Source organism: Emys orbicularis, chromosome 5 (assembly GCF_028017835.1).
Source record: "Emys orbicularis isolate rEmyOrb1 chromosome 5, rEmyOrb1.hap1, whole genome shotgun sequence".
Lineage (NCBI taxonomy): Eukaryota > Metazoa > Chordata > Testudines > Emydidae > Emys > Emys orbicularis.
The window spans coordinates 43,232,133-43,255,948 of record NC_088687.1 but is presented as its reverse complement, the minus strand read 5'-3'; the positions used below and the strand labels follow the sequence as shown (position 1 = coordinate 43,255,948).

Sequence of the window (23,816 nt, the reverse complement as noted above, 5' to 3'; positions counted from 1 at the left end):
AAAGGAAAATGCCCTCTTAGTGCTCACTCATGAAAACATTAGGAGACTCTCACAAACCTTGCTTGGGACTTCTGTCCCCACAAGGTTATACTGTTGGATACAATGCAAGGTAGAACAATATAACTGCCTGACGTTTTACTTCGTTTTATCAAACATTTTTTTCCTCCCAACAAACTCCAAAACTCATTAAATACCCACCTGCGCATCTGCAAGTTGAACAGCAGGAAATCCCTGGTTACCCTCTTCTACACCTGCAATGTCATCCTGACTGGTGCTATGCTGAGAATGTGTCCCATCCAAAGTGTTCTGGTCACTAGACAGAACTGTATTGAAGTCGGAAGCAGAGGGTATTGTAGGAAGATTGGGTGCAACACCTACAAAATAAATCCCTGTATGAACACTCCATAACACCACAGCAAGTCATAACACTAAGTGAGTCTACATTGTCTAGACAAAGAATAAAACTCATAATAAAAAGGATAGTTATGTAGAAACAAGTGGAATACTCAGAAGTCAAGTTGTAGCCTTGTTGATCCCAGGATCTTAAGAGAAACAAGGTGGGTGAGGTAATATCTTTTATTGGACCAACTTCTGTTGGTGAGAGAGAGAAGCTTTTGAGCCACCTAAAGCTTTTCAGTCCTTCTTCTACTGACCTCAGAAGAGCTTTGTGGGGCTCGAAAGCTTCTCTCTCTCTCACCTTCAGAAGTTAGTCCAATAAAAAGATATTACTTCATCCACTTTCTCTCATTACAAGTCAAGGTTTTTACTAGGCTGCTAACATTAGAAAAGAGCTCTTCAAAGAGTGCTTTGAGTTACCATGACATTTAGTGTATTTAAGTATCTACAGCTAACGTCAACAAGCTGATCCTCAGAGTATTTGTGGGAAATAATGTACCATACTCTTATTAAATATCAAAATACTGAAAGTTAGTTTGGTAAATTTGTGCAAAAATAAAAATAAATCCCACCCAGATCAAAATATAGGATTTGCTGGCCTAAAATGTAAAGCTTCCATGAATTAGTGAGCCTGAGGGACATGTTTGGAAAATGATCCTATTACAACACAATTTATTATTACAGAAAACTCAACAAAAAGAATGGTTGCTTACCTTGATATAACTATTGGTTTTTGAGATATATTGTCCACATGGGTTCTATTCGTTGCGTGCACACACTGCATGTACACATAATCGGATTCTTTTTAGGCAGCAGTGCCCATTGCGGCCACACATATGCTGAAGCTGTCCTTATGTCCCCCCTTCACTAGACAGCATAAACGGTGGAAAGGGCCAAACATCCCTCAGTTCTTTTGCCAGCACAGAATCCCAGAGGAGGAGAACTCCATAGTGGCAGGTAAGGAGGCAGGTTGTACAATCCATGTAGGCAACACATCTTGAAGAATCATACTTACTCTATGGTAAGTAACCAATGTTTATTATTCAAATGTTTGCCCACTTGGATTCTATTCTTGATAACTAACAAGTTTTTGTCTGTTTGCTTGGAAATAGATAGTAGCAATCCAACTGAAACAATGGCTGGGCCTACTTAGACATGTGGCTGCTGAGCCAAAAGCAGGTGGGAGACTAAGGGAGTCAGCCAGCTGAGTTTCCCAGCAAAGAAAGGCAGGAAGGTAGGATATTTTCCCTTGACTTGAAACCAACTCTACAAGGAAGAATCCTCAATGGAAGGAAAACTGCACCTCGCCAGCAGCACTGCTAGCTCTTCTTCTGCCTGCACCTGTAAGGGCCCTGATGGCTTCTACCCAGGTCCTGGTCTTGACTTGCTGGGAATGCAGACTGCATGTTCCTTCTGAAGAAAGCCAGGCACGGGGAACCATTCAGTAAGAGAAGTATCTGTTGTTGGGGTCCCTCAAGAAACAAGAGAGCTACAGGAGGGGGTGACTCATTTGCATAGTACCCGGGAGCACTAGGACTTCATCGACAGAACACACTTGGAAACATCTGGGATGGAGGATGATAGCTGATTACAAATGACTTCAGCATCACCAGAGGAAAAAAAAGAACCACCTGCTTTAAAGGCAGGAAAAGGCTGTTGGCTACCCTGGGCATTAGATAGTGCACCCCCCAACCCCCACCCCAGAACCAGATCCTCTGTCAATTCGAGGTCAAGAATCAGTATGCTGTACTGGCTACAGGAGGAAAGGAGAAGACCCTGCCAATGGCTGAGGAGGAGAAGACACCTGCCCCCAAAGCTGTGTGTCTCATGGCCACTGGTGCCCAAGAAGGGGACATAAAGTGGTGGTTGTAGGAAAGTCCCTTCTGAGGGAGATGGAGGCATACATTTACCAATGTGACACAATGTCCTGGGAGGTGAGCTACCTGCCTGGACCCTGCATAAGAGATATTAAAGGTTGCCAAGGTTAATCCGTCCCTCTCATCACTACCCCATGCTGCTTAGCCACGACCCTAAACAGATCAGCTGTGACTACAAGACTCTGGGAGTGAGACTGAAGGTGTAGAGGATGCAAGTGGTGTTCTTGCCTAACCGCCCAGTTGAGGGTAAGGTTCCAGGCAGGGACATGCACATCCTGGAGATGAATACATGGCTGTGTAGATGGCGTTGATAGGAGGGCTTTGGCTTCTTTGTCCTGGCTGTTCTAGGAAGGAGGACTGCTGGGAAGAGAAGGGGGTCTATCTAACCAAGAAGGGGAAGAACATCTTCACACTCCAACCCATCAACCAAGTGATGTTTGGAAGCATGGGTTGTTGGGGCTTTCAACATCAGTAGTAGGTCTTACTTAGGGAAGATCCATCTGACCACTGGTCTGGCCAGTCTAACTGCTCTGAAGAACATAAGATACATGAGGGTTCTCAGCCAGGGAGACCAAAGATCCTGAAAGCAGTGCACTACTGAGGGTCGACACATGGCATGATAAGGTGCGTGGCTGAAATCCCTTATCCCTCTGAGAGGAAAGAGCAGGAACTTGAGGCCATTTATGTGACAAAACATCTGTCCCCACAGACTTGGGGTCTGCTTCCCTGGTGAATCATTTCTTCCGATTGGCAAACAGATTGACCAGCGCATGTGCAATTGGGTTGAAGACTTTCAGATAAGGCACAATTCCCAGTTGCTGACATTGCAATGCCTGAGCTAGTTTGCCTTTTGTTTCAGTTCCCCTTTCATGGGAGGCTTCCACTTTCCTATCAGTTAGATACTTGGAGAAAGAAGTCCTTTTGAATGGAATAACCATATCCTTTGCTACAGATGCTACATCAACATCGACCTTAAACACATCTCTGAGAGCATTCTTTGACTCTGGCAGTTTGTAGAATCTGAGAACATGCCTGTTAACGTGTTTAACTTTTTCAAGGGATTGGCACTCATCCCTGATTACTTCCTTGCATGATAGGTACAGGGGAACTGCTGCCACGGGAGAAGGTTTAGAAGGGAAATATTTGCTCTGAAGCTTGTCCTTGAGGGCCTGCTCACGTCTGAACTGGATCCTAGATACTACCAACTTTTTTGCACACTTTTCAAACTTTTCAAGGAGGGACAAAACCTTTCTGGCATTTTGTTCGTGTCCTGCTGAGAATCAGAGGCTGATATCATTCCTTCCTCAGTAAAAGGAGGAAGTGTCTGAGTCAGAGGCAACCATCCTTTAGGTTTTCTTACCTTTTTTGGGGGGAGGGGAGAAAGGCAGTGTGTGTGTGTGTGTGTGTGTGTGTGTGTGTGTGTGTGTGTGTGTGTGTGTGTGTGTGTGTGTGTGTGTGTGGTTTTTTTTTTGCAGGAGTGGCCATCTGGGTATGCCCTAGGTGGGGTCTTTTGTGGCTAGCCTTGCGAAGGGCCTTGAGCCCTCTACAAATTCCTCTCTCAGAATCCTTCCCTTTAGGTTCCCACTCCTGCAGGTCACAGGATGGGGACTCATTGGCAGATTTTCCTGACTCAAGCTGGAAGGAAGAGGGGCTAATTGACAGCCCTGCGTATCTCCCCAGAGCACTTAGGAATGCCATTTCAGGACTGTGGGTGGGACCAGACCCAGTCTTTATGAAACACTGCCTGATGGGGACCGACTCACCATGAGGGCCTGAATCTCCCCTATGTTACCAGGGGATGGAACAACTACTGAAAAGGCAGTCTTCACTAATAAGGTGGTACAGGCTGGTAAGGAAACAAAGGAGGGCATCCCATCAACTCTATTAATAGTATATAAAGGTCTCAAAAGGGAACGGGACTTCTGAACTGAAGGAAAGCCCTTAAGGATTCCAGCCACTGTAGGTTAAGAACACATACTGTGGCCCTGTATAGAAGGATGATGTGCAGATATTGCTGTCAGGTGTACCCTTATGAAACTAATAGAAAGTCCAGATTGTTTCACAGCTAGTCAATACTACTGAAATGGGTGTTGTCAAAAAAGCAGCTGCTTCTGAGATGCCCAAACAGAAAATTTCTTCCTATTAGGTTTATAAGTCAGTCTGATTGAGGCTCTTTCTTTCTTAGGAGCAGTATTTTCTGAACTGCTTCTTTGGTGAACATCAGCCGGCCAATACAAAGGCTGTGAGGTAACAAAGCTGTGTCCAGGTCCCAGCATCCAAGAGATGAGAAAGGCATCTGACAGGCAGCCTGGACTGCAGCACTCTGTGGAGCAGAACACTTGGCATTTCTTGTTCTGGACTATGGCAAATAAGTTTATTGATGGGTCTCCTCACTTGCAGAAAACGTTCTGTGATACTGGATCCTTGACTGATCACTCAAGGTTGTCTGAGAACGGTCAGCTGAATGTGGGTCCTGGAAAATACATGGACAGCGAAGAATACACCAATTCCAGAGTTGAATGGCCTTCTGCTACAGCAGAAATTACATGTTTGTTGACATGATGCAGATCTGTAGTATTATTCGTTAATACTCAGATTGTGAAGATCTAGAGCAGAAACAGGAATGTTTTGCATGCAGGTGGATAGCTCTGAGTTACAGGAAACATATAGACCAGTTTCTGGAGGGTAATACAGGCCCTGTGTTTGAATGTGATTTAGATCCCACCTCAGCGCAAAGGCACTGATCACTAGTCTTGGTAGGTAGAAGTGCAGAGACAAGTACTCCCTTGCACTAATGACTCATGCACTAGTTTGATGAGTACAGTGCTTGTTGCAGGACCACAATCAATAGGCCCATGTGGTGGGTAGTTACACTGATTTCAACCACACTTGCATGGAGCACAGGTCAAGACTGGCAAACTACATAACGTAGGTGACGCCATACGTCCCAGAAGCATGCAGCATTCTCTTACTGATGTTCTTCTGTGAGTTAGAAGATGGTTCATCAGGTTCCCTATGGTTTAGAATCTTTCTTGAAACCTTGAAATCTTGAAGATAAGGTTTCACTGACCTGGAATCTAACACAGCTCCTATAAACTCTGTCTTTTTAGTCAGAGTAAGTGTAGATTCTTTCTGTTGACTTTGAGGCCCAGTGTGGCAAAGAGCTAAGTTTACTTGAACTGAGTAGTTTACCTACCGGTAGACCCCAGATCAACCTGTCTGCAGGATATAGATAGAACTGAACACCATTTTCCCTTAAGTGAACTGTATGACTACCAAGTATGTAGTGAACACATTGTGGAGTGGAAAGACGAAAGGGCAGAATCCTGTACTGGTAGTGAGAGATGTTCCTACCAGAAATCTGAGGTATGTCCTGTGACTCTGAAGTATGCTTTTGAGACTCAAAAGTCCAGAATGGGAACACTAATTCCCTTCCTTCCTTGGGATGAGAATATAATAGAAATAAAAACCCCTGCCTCTGAACTCCTAGGGCATCCCTTCCACTACTCCAAGATACAGGAGAGAGTCCACCATTGCTTCAATAGTATTTCATGAGAAGAGTCCCTGAATAAGAATTAGGAAGATGGTAGGGGGGTAGGAAAGGACTGGAATTGTATGCAATACCCATTTCTGATAATGTCAGATCCACTTATCCATAGTGAACCCAGTCTAGGCTTCCTGGAAGAATCATAGAATATCAGGGTTGGAAGGGACCTCAGGAGGTCATCTAGTCCAACCCCCTGCTCAAAGCAGGACCAATCCCCAACTAAATCATCCCAGCCAGGGCTTTGTCAAGCCTGACGTTAAAAACCTCTAAGGAAGGAGATTCCACCAAGAAGAAGAAGAAGGGGGGGGGAAAAAGCGTTTCCCACAGTTTCACCAACCTCTAGACTGGTGCAAAACCTGATGTTGAGAGGAAGAAGTCGAGTACACCGCAGCTGAAGAGGTCATCTGTGTTTGAACCTGTTCTTCTCTGTTGGTGGATCCAGTGCCTTCTGTGGGTTATTACAGTGTGCACTACAGGGATACAGTCTGAAAATTTGAGGTCTAGCTGGTTTTCTCTTTAGGGCTGACATATACAAGAGAATACAAAGTGGCTCTAGAGTCCTTAATGAGTGGAGGGCCTTGTTGGTCTATGAGTTGAAGAGTTCACAGCCCTTGAATGGAAGATCCTCTGTTTTGGTTTGGACGTGCCTAGATGTTTGATTATTGGAGCTAGGAGGATCTCTTTATCACCACATATGTTGCAATGGTGTATGTGGATACATCCAAAACAGTATTCAGTGAAGGTCAAGATATCAGCAAGCATGACAGATTGTAATTCTTCCCTGTATTCTTGTGGAAGTCCTTATTAACAGACCATTTGTCCTAAGGTAGATACTAGGTGTTCTCGCAAAATATAATTATTTGGTAATGTCCATCTGGACACCAGCAGAGGAGTAGACTTTTCTGCCAAAGAGATCCAGTCTTTTAACAGACCTCTTCCCTTGGTGTTGTATGAGGCGGCCCTGGTTGCTTGGGTCTTCCCTGAATAGCCACTATGACAAGTGGATGTGAATAAAAGTACACAAAGCCCTTGGGAAGAACTTGGTACTGTCTATTCACCCTCTAGGAAATGGCAGGTATTGATGCTAGAGTGTGCCACAAGTCTTTTACAGGCTTTAACAATCCCTCCCTTAATAGACAATGGTGAATCTACCAAGCATGGAAGGGGGCATGTGGTGGGGCGGCTGCCCCACGCCCGGAGAGGGTGGGCTGCGGCAGGCCTGGGCGCCTGCGTAGACGCGCAGCCGATCAGAGAAGGGCTTACTGGGAGCCAATCAGAGGACAGATTGGGGCCAGCCAATCAGGGCCCAGCTCAGCCATATAAAAGGCTGCTCAGAGCGAGGGCAGTCAGTCTGTCCCAGGCCTTCAGAGGGGAAGGTCTGTCTCCAGAGCTGGGAGGCCAGCACCACGGACAGCGCAGTGCAGGCCAGCTTTAGAGAGTGGGAGAAGGCCCTACTCCGTAGCCTGCCAGGCGGCAGGTCTGGGAGGAGAAGGCCTAGCGCAGAGAAGGGCCGTTGGGGAAGCGGTCCAGAGGAGTAGTCAGAGGAGGAAGGAGAAGGAGGACAGCAAGGCTGTCGCCAGAGGGCCTCTGGACCGGGACTCAGAGTAGTGGGCGGGCCTGAGTCCCTCCTCCTTCCCCCCTTATTGTTATATTCGGCCATACACCCAGCCATAGGCCGCAGGGAGCGGCCGGCCGGAACCACGCCAGATCCTCGACTGTAGGGATCGGACTTAAAAGTGTGGGGCTGTTGATCACCCCCTCCCCCGGAAGGGGGTGCGAATAGACAGAAGGACACTGTCGGAGGGCAGTGTTCCAGAAAGAGGACCCTGTGCATCGGGAGCACAGCGGGTCCACACGCCAACCCCTGGCAGGATGACAGACGGGACATCACCAGAAGGAGGCGCTCTACTGGATCGGACCGATTCCTCGCGGCGACCAGTAGGAGACGCTGTGGTGGTGAGTCCCAACCCTGTCACAGGGCAGAATACCAGGGAGCCTGTTTATTGTGAGAACCATCCCTTCTCCTGCTCAAAGTCTCTACCTGACTCCCAGTCTGATGCCCATGAAGGAGAAAGGACATCTTCGGCACCAGAACACTGCTGGCCAAATGAAACTGCTCTCATGCACATGGGGGCGCATGTACACCAAGACTAGAATACATGTGGACAAACAAAGAAAAACTGACTAATTTGAATTTCAACAGTCTAACTCCTATTAAAAGCCCACAATAATATTTGTATTTTTTAAAATATGGCATTATTGTAAACTGCATTAATATGTGCTAGTTTTAAACAGTCAAAAAATATTTAGCCACACATTCCACAGCAGGATAATGATCCTTAGCATTGCCACACATGCATGCTTTTAGTTTTGAATTCAAAACTTACACCACTGCTCATTATTATCCCCAATAACATGCATTTTATTTAAGCAAGATTCACTAACTAGATTACTCTTCTCTATCCATATATGCTGCATGTAATGGTATAATTGTAGATATCACCACACACCTTTTACAGAGGAAAATTTTGATAATTGATAGAGCCATGTCTCTGGGCCATAGAATTATACCTACAGCAATTTCAGGAACCTGAATTTGTGACCAAATTATTGTGGTTTAATTAACTAAATGAGGGGAAAACAGTGGACGTGTTATTCCTTGACTTTAGCAAAGCTTTTGATATGGTCTCCCACAATATTCTTGCCAGCAAGTTAAAGTAGTATGGGCTGGATGAATGGACTATAAGGTGGATAGAAAGCTGGCTAGATCGTCGGGCTCAAAGGGTAGTGATCAATGGCTCCATGTCTAGTTGGCAGCCGGTATCAAGCGGAGTGCCCCAAGGGTCGGTCCTGGAGCCGGTTTTGTTCAATATCTTCATTAATGATCTGGAGGATGGTGTGGACTGCACCCTCAGCAAGTTTGCAGATGACACTAAACTGGGAGGAGCGGTAGATATGCTGGAGGGTAGGATACAGAGGGACCTAGACAAATTAGAGGATTGGGCCAAAAGAAATCTGATGAGGTTCAACAAGGACAAGTGCAGAGTCCAGCACTTAGGACGGAAGAATCCCATGCACTGCTACAGACTAGGGACCGAATGGCTGGGCAGAAGTTCTGCAGAAAAGGACCTAGGGGTTACAGTGGACGAGAAGCAGGATATGAGTCAACAGTGTGACCTTGTGGCCAAGAAGGCTAACAGCATTTTGGGCTGTATAAGTAGGGGCATTGCCAGCAGATCGAGGGATGTGATCATTCCCCTCTATTCAACATTGGTGAGGCCTCATCTGGAGTACTGTGTCCAGTTTTGGGCCCCACACTACAAGAAGGATGTGGAAAAATTGGAAAGAGTCCAGAGGAGGGCAACAAAAATGATTAGGGGGCTGGAGCACATGACTTATGAGGAGAGGCTGAGGGAACTGGGATTGTTTAGTCTGCAGAAGAGAAGAATGAGGGGGGATTTGATAGCTGCTTTCAATTACTTGAAAGAGGATTCCAAAGAGGATGGATCTAGACTGTTCTCAGTGGTACCAGATGACAGAACAAGGAGTAATGGTCTCAAGTTGCAGTGGGGGAGGTTTAGGTTGGATATTAGGAAAAACTTTTTCACTAGGAGGGTGGTGAAGCACTGGAATGGGTTAGCTAGGGAGGTGGTGGAATCTACTTCCTTAGAGGTTTTTAAGGTCAGACTTGACAAAGCCCTGGCTGGGATGATTTAGTTGGGGATTGGTCCTGCTTTGAGCAGGGGGTTGGACTAGATGACCTCCTGAGGTCCCTTCCAACCCTGATATTCTATGATTCTAAAACTCATGCCATTAAATACTATACAACTAATGCAACTGTTTAACAAAGATCATTTAAAATCAAGTTCACAACATTCCTACTTTGTGGTTCTTTTCACAGAATAGCAGGTTACAGATTTAACAGGTTACAGAATCAGAGTCACAGTGGGTGAACACCTTCACGCACATGTAAAGTTAAGCACTCACAATGTGTTTGCAGGATTGGGCCACGTATTTGTTCAACCATAACATAATTACAAGGTAATAATTATATTCTGAGATTAACAAAGAGAGGCTAAAGGACAGTTAATAAATTAAAAAAGGAGGAACCTTCAAATTATTAATAGAAAAACTGAAAATTAAAATATTCACATTTGAAGATTATGAACAAGGGAAGGATTACAAAAGGACTATGGAAAGACCAGTAAACTGCTGTAAATTATCTTGTTTAATGTGTTTTAGCACATTTTTTAATCCTTCAATCCCATCTCTCCTTTCTTTTTCCCGCCTTCATTCCCTCTCATGTCCTCTCACTACCTTCCCTTCAGGTTAAAGCTCATCTTTCTCAAAACAGAAGAAATATGTTTGGTTATATTTAGCCTCAAAACTGAACAGGGAGAAAGAGGATCTGTTTTTCCTGTGTAAACTAACATATACACAAAAATAAGAACTTTATTGTGCAGACAAGACCCTTGCTGACAAAAGAGGAAAGTATGAAAAGAAAGGTCTGCAACACAATGATATTTGAAAGTTTCCCATTAATTCCTTGGGAGCAGAACTGAGCCTGAAGAAAGGAAATCAAGGGTTTTCAGGCTTTTTTTTTTTTTTTTAAAAAGCTATCTTTCAGCAGCTCGACAACTCTGCCTTCTTTCCTTTAGGAGTTATCTTGTTTTCTTTCATGCATATTTTTTTCAGAGTTTGAGACTCTGAGGGAGTTTTTCAGAAGTGAGACTTTGAGGGAACCATGTTTGGATGACATGCAGCTTGAAAATGGTGAATAAAGTGCCAGTCTGGACAGAAGCCAGAATACAGAGATTTGCATATTATGTAAAGGCTGTTTTATGACATCCATAACTGTAATATTTAAGTGCTACAAATACACTAATGCATTTATGCTACCACCACTTCTTTGATATAAAGAAGTATTATTAACCCCATTTTATAGAGGAGGAACAATAAAAATTAGCATATGGTAAGGAAAGATAGGAAATAGACTGATCATGCAAATAAAATACCCAGCACCAGAATGCAAGGAATTGCATAACTCAGGGAAAACTGATAACTATGCAATATCTTTGAAGTCCAATCATAGTTAACAATACCTGTTGGAAGGCTATTGTGTCCAGATTTGGTGTTGGGAGACTCTTGCACTACACCTCCTCTGTTGCCAACAGCATTTGACATCCAGTTATAGAAACTCACAGATGATGGTTCAGACAACAAAGGATGTTCAGATAACATGTCGGTGGCCACAGCATTTCCTGTATTAATAAATCAGCAAAGTTTTAAAGACCACGACACCAAAATTACTGTGTAAAATTGGTACACAACATAGGTATCTTGATAATGGAAAACAGGTGAGGTACCTTTACTGTTAGCTTATTCCGATATATAGGAATTCCTCAAGGGATATTTCAGAAAGGTATAAAAAAAATAGTCAGACAGCACTCTTGCAAACTACTGGTGCTGGGGAAGTCCACCCCAACCCTAGGCTTCAGAGCCTGAGCTCCAGCCTGAACTGCAACTTCAAAGTGCTTTCCATACAGCTATTTTTAGAGCACTAGCACAAGCCCCACTAACCCCAATATGTCAAAATGGGCTTGAAGGCTCATTCCAAAATGCTGTGTACACACACACAGTAGTAAGAATATATAAAATGAAAGCTTTTTTTAAAAAATTGTAATTATTTGGTTGTCATCTTCTCCCCCAACCTTCCATACTTCAGAGTAGGGGTGATCAAAGACAAGCAACATGAAGACCTTACAAGATCTTACTACTGTAAAGCACCTAGTACACGAAGGCCTCAGTCCTGTTCAGAGCCTCCAACTGCTACCATAAAAACAACAGGAATGGTAACAAGCAGAGAGTCAGGAAATACAAAGTTAACCTTCTCAGTACCAGGGCTTTGGAGCTGTGCTCCGGCTCCGCTCCAGTTCCAGGCAAAAACCTGCAGCTGCACTGCTCTAGAGCTGCTCCGCGCTCCAGCTCCGGGCTCTGCTCCAAAGCCCTGCTCAGTATGGTATTGTTTTAATTGTTTTATTTCTGCTTTTCCACTGAAACCACAGATTTATAGTATACGTTTTGATACTAATTTTCAAATGACAGGATGTGCAGTGAGAATTAATGTTATGTACTTCCAGACTCTTACTTTAAAATTAACAACTTTAATGATGCATTTTTACGTATTTATTTTGCTTTTTGGCTTTGGGCATTTTTTTTTAAAGCAGAGCTAAAGGAAAGTGTTAGCATTTAAAACTGAGATCTTCATTTTGTGAGGTGCTCATGTAGGCGGATTTCTTCAAAATCACTGAGTTGCTAAACAACATATGTGTTCAGCTCCCCTTCAGATCAGCCATTCCTGGTGACAGAGACACTATGTAGAGGCAGCAGAGACAAAGGAGGAGAGAACAAGGGCTAGTCTACACTACCGAAGTCCATCAGCACAGCTGCATCAATGCAGCTGAGCCCGCTGTAGCGTGTCTGGTGAAGATGCACTATGCCGATGGGAGAACCCATCAGCATCATTACTCCACATCAAATGAGAGGCTCTCCCACTGACATAGCATGGTGCAGACACCACTTTAAGTCCATGTAATTTACGTCGCTCAGGGGGTGACTTTTTCACACCCTTAAGTCAATATAAGTTATGTTGCTTAAGTGGTAGCGTAGACAAGACCCAAGTGAGCAAAAAAGAAACAGAGCAGCTGACTGACGGGGAGGAACAGAAGGCAAGAAGGTGAGCAGCAGCCCTAGTGCTAGTCCAAGATACAATGGATGGAAGTTGAAGCTAGACAAATTCAGACAGGAAATAAAGCACAAATTTTAACAGTGAAGATAATTAACCATTGGAACAATTTACCAAGGGTTGTGGTGGATTCTCTATCACAAGCAATTTTTAAATTAAGATTAAATTTTTTTCCTAAAAGATTTACCACCTGTTTGAATTGAGGCATATCAGGGAAGGCCTATGGTCCATGTTATGCAAGAGGTCAGACTTGATGATCACAGTGGTCCCTTCTGTCTTTATAATCTATTAATCTAGTCCCTGATTAGGGACCTTCATATTGGACACACTTCTCAAGAGGAGTCATATACAAAGTTTCTCAGTTCTGTTGTTTGAATGATTGTATGTACACACAGACACACACAGACACAGAGAGAGAGAGAGAGAGAGAGAGAGAGAGAGAGAGAGAGAGAGAGAGAGAGAGAGAAAATACCATTCTTGGAAAGAGACCAGACATGAAAAATTTCAGTTCAAAATTCTATTTTTTCATAACGTTATAAGAATGTAAAGATATGGGGGGGAGCTAAAATATAGCAGTCACCACTAGGCACTGCTTTAATAACCTTACTGCTTTTTTAGAAAGTCAGAAGGAAAAATATCCTAACACCTTTGGGAAAGCATTGCTTCTTTTTTGATGATTCATAAATTAAGCTGAAAAAATCCAAAGACATAGCATGTACAGTACCTGTTCTTGTTAAAGAACTACTTTTAACTGCTGTAGTACTTCTTTGAGGAGTCCCTTCAAGAAGATTATGCAAACTAGGAAAACTTCCAGTAAGGTAGCTGAGTAGGCTCTCCTTTCTCGGACTTTCCTTGACTGGCATTCCAGAACGGCCAACATGCACTGGTGAATCCGTGGCTGTGTCCCCACTAGTATAGCTCAAGGATTGGTAAGGATGTATACCCTTTCACACACAAAACACAAAACACTAAATGCTAAGTAATCTATATACATATAACAAAATCAAAATAAGTAATTATTAAGTGCTATGAACACTTTATTAAGCCTGAACACAAGACCAGCATCCAGAAACTCAAGGATCATAATCTGGCTCTGATACTAACTCTTTTGGCAGTCTTAGACAAGTTACATCCTCTTTCCCTCTTTCCACAATTTGCACTTGCCCCACCTCACAAGCGTGTTGTGTAGAATTATTAGTTATACTGCACTCCAAAGATGAAAAAAGTGCTATGATTTTGTGTGTAAGACACCTTAATTAAAAAGCAAAGTATGTAAACTTTTAGCACCTGGAATCATGGGTAGGTAACCAGTGTTGAATTTAACTAAAGGAAGTTTGTGGAAGGCACAGCAAAAACTGCTGAATACCCATCTAAACTGCAATTATATTTGTTTCTAATAGTCAATCTGGAAAAATGCAGGCCTAGAAGCATCATTTTTGTTGCAAAAGCATCATTAAAAAAAGCTTCATGCTGTCTAAGGTGCTGAAGCACAAACAGGAGGTTTAAAGAATCTCCAGAACTTTACCCAAACAGTAAAAGTAAAATTAAGACTTTCCCCCTTAGAATTACTTTTCTAAAAACCATTTGTAGAATAGTTTCCCAAAGCAGGCACGCTTTACTATTACTGAATGACACTTTATCAAACATGGAATCATTAGGTAACGATGCCTAAAATCACATTCCTCTTGTCCATAACTGGACCTAATGCATGAGATCTTGTATCAGTTGAGACCAGAAAGTTAATTATATAACATATCATAGCTTTACCATACATCAGAAAGGTAACTTTTAATTCAGGTTTGTACATTACTTTTAAGATAAAAAGTTCCATATCAATGCTATGTTCAAAGTAACTCAAATCACAGCAGGAGATGTTAGTCAGCTTGTGCAATACTAGAGTTATTCGAGATGTGTTTCACTATGAGTGCTCCATTTCAGGTGTGTATGTGCCCCATGCATCTGTGATCAGAGATTTTCAATAGCTGTGCCGATTCAGTCCATGTATATGCTCCAGATATCCTCGTACTCCTTACCAAGGAGATATAGAGCTGCGCAGATGAACCTCCCTCAGTTCCTTCTTTACTCCTAAGTTCCGTAAGATGAAACTCCGAAGCAGAAAGGAAGGAGGACAAATAGCGGTGTTGTAATAATGGGGCCTACAAATTTACCCTAATTGTGAGCTCAACTGTAAAAACTAAGTGAAAATTCATAAAAATGTCACAATAACTTATAACAAATGCTGACAAGAAAAGGTGCAAAAACGAGAAAGACTAAACTAGTGCAAACAAAAAGGCCTGCTGATATAATTCAAGGACTGTGAACCAAAAGCCGTGTGTCAGAAACTAGGTTTAGCTGGTGGACAATGAGAGAATGAGCCCTTCCTCCCAGCGCAACGCTTATGGGGTCCTCAAAACAAAAAAAACAAACAAAAAAAAGACTGGGGGGCGGGGAGGAGGAGAGAACTGGTGATTGCAATGCTGGCTGACTGAAAGACAAGAAGGGGAGGGAGTGAACTCCAGCACCAGGGAGCACTGTTTCCAAAAATCTCCAATTGAAGGTTCATGTGCACCTGAGGTGGAACACCCTTAGAGACACTACTCAAAGAACCACCATGAAGAACACTCTCTATGCTACCATTACTATGCCACTGTGCATATGGCTTAACCTGTTCACAGTAGTAACACAGAGCTCTCCTTCTTCACTGCCAGAGCTTCTGTGACAATGGGGGTTAAATTAGAACATTTGTGGGTGGGGAGTTTGAATTCTCCACGTTCTTTAAAACTTAATTTTGTTTGTTTGTTTATATATATATATTATATATATATAAAAACCATCAGTTTGTGGGAGGTAAGGTGAAATCATTTACGGAAAAGGGATATCCACAATCAGAGTCCATCTACAAAACTATATCCCATTAGTTTAAGGGTGATTTGTCGCAATAATCATGTGGAGAACTCTTACTACTGTTAAAGTTAGAAGACAATACTAGTACTGAGGCTACAATCAGAGTACCATGAGAACAAACTTTTTACTATTATCCTCAGAACAAGAGTCGCTTTTAGCTAATACCAGCACTGGAACCAAAATCAAGGAGGAACTCTTTCTAAGAATATCCAGATTATTTATTTGCAGAAAATGTGATAGGGTTCTGCAGTATAATACCATCAGTGACAGCAGACTTTATATATCATATTCCTAAATTGCACGTTTTAGCCAAAAATTTCCAATTTGTGCACACAACCACATATTTTATCCTAAATATTACTCATGTGCACCCATACATTTTGGAATCCACAATTTAATGGTCTGTTTTTGAAAGTGGGGACCTAGAGTTAACTGCTGGGGGAGGGGGGAGAGGAGGGGAGGAGAGAAGAAAACTACAGTGATTAAATAATGTAACTCTTTTCTACAGTATAATGAACATGGCTCAATTGCATGGTATGCATGATATTGGTTAGTGTTTAATCCAGGTGAAAATTATTTTGGGGACACAAAATCAAACTTAAAATAGATTGCAAACAAAACACTTCTCTCCCCCCATATCTTCCAAGTTACAGTATAAACTTACCTTTATTTTCAGAGCAGAATCACTATGAGTATGGGTCTTGGATAATTTCCTCATGATCTCAGCCCCAGTTACAGGCCCAGAAGAAACTCCAGCAGGTGGAGGACGATTAGCTGTTCCTTCTAGGAGCATTGTGTGTTCACTGACTGTAGCTGAACCATGTAACAATTGTACAAATTAACTACATGTTAAACAAGTCCAAGAGTATCTATTATTATGTACGCTTATTCCCAAACCATCGTGTACACATCCATGCTTTTGCATTTTGGCACACAGACGGCAGAGATTGATCTAAGCAAAATCTAACAAAAAACAAAACCCCAAGCATGTGCCAGCTGGCATTTATACAAGAGTATAATGCAGTTGTCAAGCATGTTTTGAAACTACACTAAGACAGCTTTTAAAATGTTATGTCACGATGTAGCGGGGTGGTCACCCCGCTCCGGCCCTGGAAGGGTACAAGCAGCCCTGGGGAGGGCTGCAGTGGTAAAGGCAGCCCTGGACAGGGCTGCAGCTCTGAAAGCTGGGCTGATTGGGAAAGCAGCCACAGATGTAGCTGGCTTAATAAGGGCCCAGCTGGCCCTTATAAGAGGGCAGTGGGCCAGGAGCAAGCAGTCTCCCTCTAGCCAGGGCCGGCTCCAGGCACCCGCTTACCGCGGCAAGTCCAGCTGTTCCGCGGCAATTCGGCGGACGGTCCCTCACTCCTGCTCGGAGCGAAGGACCTCCCGCCGAATTGCCGCCGCAGATCGCGATCACGGCTTTTTTGTTTTGTTTTGTTTTTTTGTTTGGCTGCTTGGGGCGGCCAAACCCTGGAGCCGGCCCTGCCACTAGCTGAGGAGGGAGATGGACCTAGCTGTCTGAGTGCTAAAGGGTACTGGAGCGAAGCAGGGCTGGGGAAAGGCCAGAGGAGCTGGGGAGCTCCGGGCCGGCAACTCCTCAGGCAGCAGGCCCTTGTACAAGGCCCCTGGAGGTACTGGGTTGCAGAGAAAGGCAGTAGGTCAAAACCTCCCTTGCCTATGATGACTGGCTTATACAGACTGCAGTCGGCCCCAGTGAAAGGGGGCTAGATGGTGACTGGCAGTAGCCCATAGGCTGAGGCAAGGTGGGGATAGGGAGTTGGGGATTCCCCTGGGTGGGGAGACCCTGAGACTGTGGGGGTATTGCCAGGGGGCAGCACCCCAAAGACAAAGGGCACCGGAGTCCGGGAGGGACACAGGAGCCAGCGGCAGCAGGACACCAGCCTGCAGAGGGTGCTCTGTGCTGGAAAGAGCTAATTCCCTGAGGAAACCAGCAGGAGGCGCGCAGGGGTGAGACCCACAACCGTTACAGACGGAAAATACCTATTAAAGACAGACATACAGATACAACCATTCAAATGCATGACATAAGTCTACAATGTCAGAGACAGCACATAATATAAGTTAAATGCACACAAGGCAACTAATTAAGCTGAAGTATTTTATGTTATCAAATAAGGGTGAGCAAGGAAGAAAATCAGATGTCAATTTTTCAAGAGAGGTGTCAACCCCAGTTCTAGTTTAAACAAAGTTCACTGAGGTGAAGTGAGGACTGAGCTAGTACCACAGATTTAGAGAGTTTTAGCATCAGATGCCATAGCATTAGGCTTTATCTGCACTAGCACTTTTGTGTAAAACTTTTGTCAGTCAGGGGTGTGAAAAAACACATCCCTGACCAACATAAGTTTCACCAAAAAAAGTGCTGGTGTGGACAGCGCTACGTCGGCAGGAGACGCTCTCCCGCTGACATAGCTACTGCTGCTTGTTGGGAGTGGTTTAATTATGCTGGTAGGAGAACTCTCTCCCGCCGGCTTAGAGTGGCTACATGGGAGACCTTACTGCAGTGCAACTGCAGCGGTACAGCTGTGCCACTGTTAGGTAGTGCAGACATAGCCTTAAAAGATAAACATAGTTATTATGCTATTTTACCACAAAAGTTGTCTAAAAAAGTATTATTTGTTCCCACATCATTTGTATAGAGCATAACTGCAACACAAATATACCTGCATCAAACTCAAACTCTGCTCCATCAGCACTTGTGTCACTCTGAAGGCCACCGCCATTGTCTAATCCAACTCCATCCTCATGCTCATGGTGTGCAGTTGTCTGTGGTTTCAACGGTTGAGCTGGTCTGTGTAAGCTAACTCCTTTGAAAGCTGGTGTCACAACAATGAATTTCATCCACTGCCTAGCAAGTGCAACTAGACCTTTCTTTAAAGTCACTAATGCAGGAAGACCATCACTCTAAAAATACAGACACACACAATAGCATCTTAACATAAATTGAAAAAGATCAGTGTTACAAAGCATTTTCTGATCATGCAGAACATGACCTTGAATAAAAGCTTCTCAAGAGTTTATATTTCTGCAGCTTCCATGTCCAAAAATGGAAAATGGAAATGTTTAAAGGAAACTGAAACATGACATAGAAAGGCCAATAAATTATTGGGGGGAGGGAGGTTAAATCCACATCTTAAATTTATGGTGTCTCCCAAAATTTATAAATAAAATAGCTAAATAACAGACTATAAACAATTAATCTATAATGTAGAAATGGTGGTCTAAAAAAATTCAAGCCCTATATAATAGTAACTAATAAGCACTTTAATGTTTTTATACAGTTATCTACATTAAGACACCTGCAGTCTGTACTAGGTTTACATGCTAAACTGTAATAACCTCAATATTGTAAAACTATTATGTACACACTATTATTTACTTCTTTAAAGGATAACTCACCATGGTAGCATCCTCAATGATGGAATAATTTGCCTGATGAAGGTAGTGATGCAGTATATTACACAGCAAACAGGAAGGATTTTCTTGTAGGAAACGAGCCACTTTAGTCAGTCTGTTGTATTTGCTTCTCAAAGGGAAGTGCATACTTTTATTCTGAAATAAATATTTATACATGTATATATTTTCCCTATAGTAAATACATATAAAAATGCATGCATATTATAAACCTCTGTGTGAGCTAACAGCATCCTAATGTAAGAGAGCAAGGAGCTCACTTGTATCTGGTACTGTTGTTTGCAATGTTGTTGTAGCCATATTGGTCTCAGGAATATTAGAAACATAAGATGGATGAGGTAATATCTTTTATTGGACCAACTTTTGTTGGTGAAAAAGACAAGCTTTCTAGCTACAAAGACCTGTTAAAGCTCTGTGTAGCTTGAAAGCTTGTCTCTTTCACCAACAAAAGTTGGTCCAATAAAAGACATTATCTCACCCATCTTGATTCTCTGGTATCTGGTAGTGAATTTCAGCTGGTCTGACCAGTTGAGTGTACTGCAACACACTAATGCCAAAACCTGTATTTTAAAAGTGTCATATAAAATATCAATCACTAATATTATTGTCTGGTATATGTACGGAGAACAAATTCAAAATTACAAACCAATTGGAAATTACGTTCTTAAAGTGTGTCTGCTAGGCAGGGCTAGGTTGGGATAACTTCAGACGAAGGTATGTGGTTCTGCCACTTTGATGGTTCCTCCAAGATACATTAAGAGATAATGAGAATGTATTTACTTAAAAACCATCAAGCTAACAAGGGGAGGAGATAACCACTCAGGAATACAGTATGGGGAGGAGAATTGAGGAACAGATCCATTCATTTGCATCTTAGCAAACACCAGATGGTGAAGAAACCAACATGGAATTTCCACCAGAAGACTCCATGAATCCTTCCTCACAGCTTGAATCAACTTTACTTTGAGAGGTAATCTTCAGAATAATCCATTTCAAAGGTTCACTGGATTACAAAAGAGAGGGGCAAAGAACCCTAAGTTACCATTCACCTAAGATGATTAAGAAACTGAGCACTTTGGACTTTGTGGGAAATCCTGACCAGAAGGGTGGTCAGCCATCTTGCTGGAAGGTAGACTGGTAAGGAAACTACCTGGAACAAAGGCTGTAGCTTGTTGTGTTAAGTTTTAGCCATTAGAAAGCGTCTTTCCCTTTTATTTCTAAACACTATCATTTATACTTGAATTCACTTAAAATCCTATCTCCTTTTGTTAATAAACTTGTGTTATTTTCAGTCTAAACCAACCCAGTGCAGTATTTGAATCAAAGAAATTGCTAACTCCAGTTAAAGTGATAAGATGAGCATTTTGTCTCTTTAGAGGAGCAAACAAATTGTATTATTCCTCTGAATGGTTAAGGGGTGAACCTTGCAGAGCACACAGTTTGGGGAAAATTTGGGTCAGGGGGTGTTGGGGTCATCTTGCCACGTGTACTCAAAGCTGGTGTATATCAGAGTGTGGCTGGGGTGTAACAAGCACGCTGCTGGAAACAGTTGCTTAGTCAGAGCTGCTTAGCACACAGACATTCAGTGCACGCTTGTCTGTGGACTGTCAGTGTCCAGGCTGTTGGCCACAGCAGCAGAGCATTTAAGGCACTCAGGATTACAGGCAGGCAGTGATACAACCTTATTGGTCTGGATTGCATCCCAGAATGTGACACCATGAGCTACAGGCTTTTACAGTCTGTTTTACAGTGTGATGTCAAACTCTAATGATACCACACTGTTGCAGAAGATTTAAAGAAAATCTACCTAGAAATATTTCTATGTCCATCTCCATTGACAGAGCAGGCTATCTGCTATACTATACTGTGAAAAAAAATACAATAAGAGACCACATTGCATTTTAGAACTTCTGATATGGATTACAGAAATTAATAATTCCTCCTAAGAACTGAACAAATTAATTATTTTCTAACCGTTTAATTCTAGAAGAAGTCACCCTAATACTATACATTGTTTCCTGCAGTATAAGATTTTTTTATTCAAGTTTTAAGGATGTGATGACACTTAAGGTAAAGGGATAGGCAACTGTAACAAGCATTAACCTGCCAGGTCTTGCAATAGCAGACAAGGAAGCCCTGAAAAACCTTCCCACCAATGAGACTGATTTAGTGAAACAGAAGAAAAGAAAGTTTATGGCATAAAATCAGGGTCATGTGTACTCTACAACACAGTTAACCTAAATTCTGCATCAAGTCCCCCAATTTCTGCAGCTAAATTATGCTGAATTTGTCAGGAAAATGACATTTCTGCATAATCAAGTAAATTGAAAATAATTTTTACTGAATTAAATATTAAATTAATACCGTTGGTACAGTATGTCTTATGATGTTCATTTGGGTGTTGAACTCAAGTCAAATCTCAAATTTTGAATGTTTTTCAGCTGTATAAGCCAATATTTTCAATATTTACTTTGCCATAGAATTCTGTATGCTAATAATTCAACTTTACAGAAGTTGTCCAGTAAAAAAATGAAGATTTTGACAGCTGGGTAAGGTCATATGGGGCTTTTGGCACCCAAGAAAATACTTTTTTTAAAAATATGGAGGGTGATGGGTAGGAGGGAGCAAGGAAAAGGCAGTGAGAGCAATTTTAAATGTTTAGTTCCGTGCTCCAGCAAGTAGTTCACTCCTCTCCATCCCACACCCCCAATCCAAAAAATCTTTGGCTATATTCAACAAATACAGATCAATACACTGCCTGGACACAACATAAATCATGTGCAAGAATTCATTGTTTTCATTAGGTTTCAGTTTGTAGCCCACGAAGATTCACTGGATAGTTCACACATTCCCAAAGGCACTGTTGCAGACACCAAATCAATTAGTATGGGGCCTAATTCTCCTCATTTCCCATTACTTTACAATGGTGTAACTCCACTGACTTCAACTGGAGACACTATTTATTAACACCAATGTGAGAGGAGAATCAGGCCCATTTTGTTCACAGTCACCAAGGTTTTCTTCTCAGACATAACAGCTAGAAACTTTTCCCATGGAAGTTTAGGTTCTGCATCCAAATCACAAGGGGTGAAATCTGTGGCCAGTTCAACAAGCACTGGATTTCAGTTACAAGTAAATCACTAAAGAAGACAGACACCAAAGGAAGGTGTGTTGCTTGTGCTTATTTTAAGTCTGTTGACCTTATTTTTCAGTGAGTCACCAACCTCTAATGCCTCTGTCATTATGCAGCCCATGACAGCACAAATCCTTAGAGTTCCTTCAGTTTCTAATCTGTTTAATGAAGACTTCAGTTGATCAATGGGAACAAGCCATGCACCAACAGCAGGAGTTGCAGTGCTCAGTAGGTTCAGTTGCCTATTTGAAGAAAAATTAAATATTAAAAGACAGAATTCAAGTTCAGCAATAATTATCAGTAATGTTTCCATATGCATTAGTTTGAGTTGGATATTACATAACTAGATTGTTTTGTTTCATTTTATAACTATATCTTTATAGGCTTGAAAATGTTAAGCTATACAGAACAATATTATTCATATTTAAAACTGGTGCAAACTTAAATATGTGGCTCTAAATGCCAGAAACACACTCACTAATACCCTTCTCTCACTCCTGCTACAGGCTCTCTTACTCTTCTCCCTCCTTCCTGGCATAGGGTAACTGGGTTTTCAAAGTGAAAAACAGGTCACAGGAATGGGAGTCATGCAAGGGTGTACAAGTAGTTTTGACAGATGGAAAGGGGAAAGAAAATGTAACAACTCCCTCCTCTCTCTCAAACAATACCATCACTTCCCTCAAACAATTTCACTGCCTCAGAATAAATAAATAAAAAAGTACACATTACAATAAAAGGTCAAGATGGGATAAAATTAGTATTTACCCTTATACTGGTCAAAAACCATTTTATACCCGAGACAATGTGCAACTTCAACTTTGGTATTTCCAGCTTTTTCAGTGATTACCAGTGCAAATATAATATTTTCCTGAATATTTTCAAAAGTGACTTAGGAACTCAAGTCCCACTTTCAATGACACCAAAGGCTGGTCTCTACAAAGGCAAAAAGCTCACAGTAGCTAGTGCACGCCATCCACTCCACACACTAGCTCCCCTCGTGGACACACTTATTACACATTTAAGTGTGTCTTCGTTTGCTTTAACGTAATACACTTTGGAAGTATATTAAGCTACAGTGCATAAAGACACTCTTAGTGTGTACTAATGTACTAATGTAACTCATGGCGGTGTTAATGCAGAGCAGTTCATGTGCTTTAACTTCACACCCTTGCTTATCCCACACTAGCTTCCTCAAGTAGTCAAGCCTTAGGCTCTTAATTGCCTAAATCCCTTTAGAAAATGGAATTTTAAGCACTTCTGAAAATATTACTCTTTCCTACACTTTTCCTATGTCATGTTCACTATTTAGTCATTTTTAATCCCTTTTAAAAAAGATAACTAGATATATCTCTATATAATGATGACAGTTATACAGGCAGTTGCATAGTACAGTGACACTGATTTGGTCTGATCTATCTACATCCCAAAGTTTTGTCATTATCCAATAATAGAAGCAGCAGCAATTACTAAGGAGGCTGCACACAGAATATACCAGATTTAATAATATACAGAGCCGCTCCTTTTATTTCTTTTAAGTCTAAGGAAGTATACCTTGAAAATTTATGGGCAGGAGAGCGCACATTAGTGGGAGCTGCAAAACTAAACCAAATTTCTTTGATTGTCAGCTTCATGCTGCAGGAGTCAGGTGGGGGAGGCATTAGAGGAAGATCTTTTTTCAGATCATCAGATTCAACTCCTTCATCCTACACAAAAAGAGGTAAAGGATAAGAGGTAAATTGTTTTCAGAGGGCAACAAGTGCTCAACAGAAAAGCATATTATGT

At 42.2% G+C, this 23,816-nt stretch overlaps 1 protein-coding gene across 1 annotated transcript in view; it reads right to left on the bottom strand.

Annotated features, from left to right (window-relative positions):
- The window catches only part of BLTP1 (bridge-like lipid transfer protein family member 1), a 242,134-nt gene that overhangs the window by 80,546 nt on the left and 137,772 nt on the right, over positions 1-23,816 (bottom strand). The window contains exons 39-46 of the mRNA XM_065404647.1: positions 23,586-23,737; positions 22,126-22,276; positions 18,887-19,039; positions 18,151-18,391; positions 16,134-16,282; positions 13,290-13,509; positions 10,923-11,081; positions 199-374 (exon numbers count right to left, since the gene is read on the bottom strand). Coding sequence (XP_065260719.1) covers positions 199-374; positions 10,923-11,081; positions 13,290-13,509; positions 16,134-16,282; positions 18,151-18,391; positions 18,887-19,039; positions 22,126-22,276; positions 23,586-23,737 — 1,401 coding nt within the window. The remainder of the gene's footprint in view (positions 1-198; positions 375-10,922; positions 11,082-13,289; positions 13,510-16,133; positions 16,283-18,150; positions 18,392-18,886; positions 19,040-22,125; positions 22,277-23,585; positions 23,738-23,816) is intronic.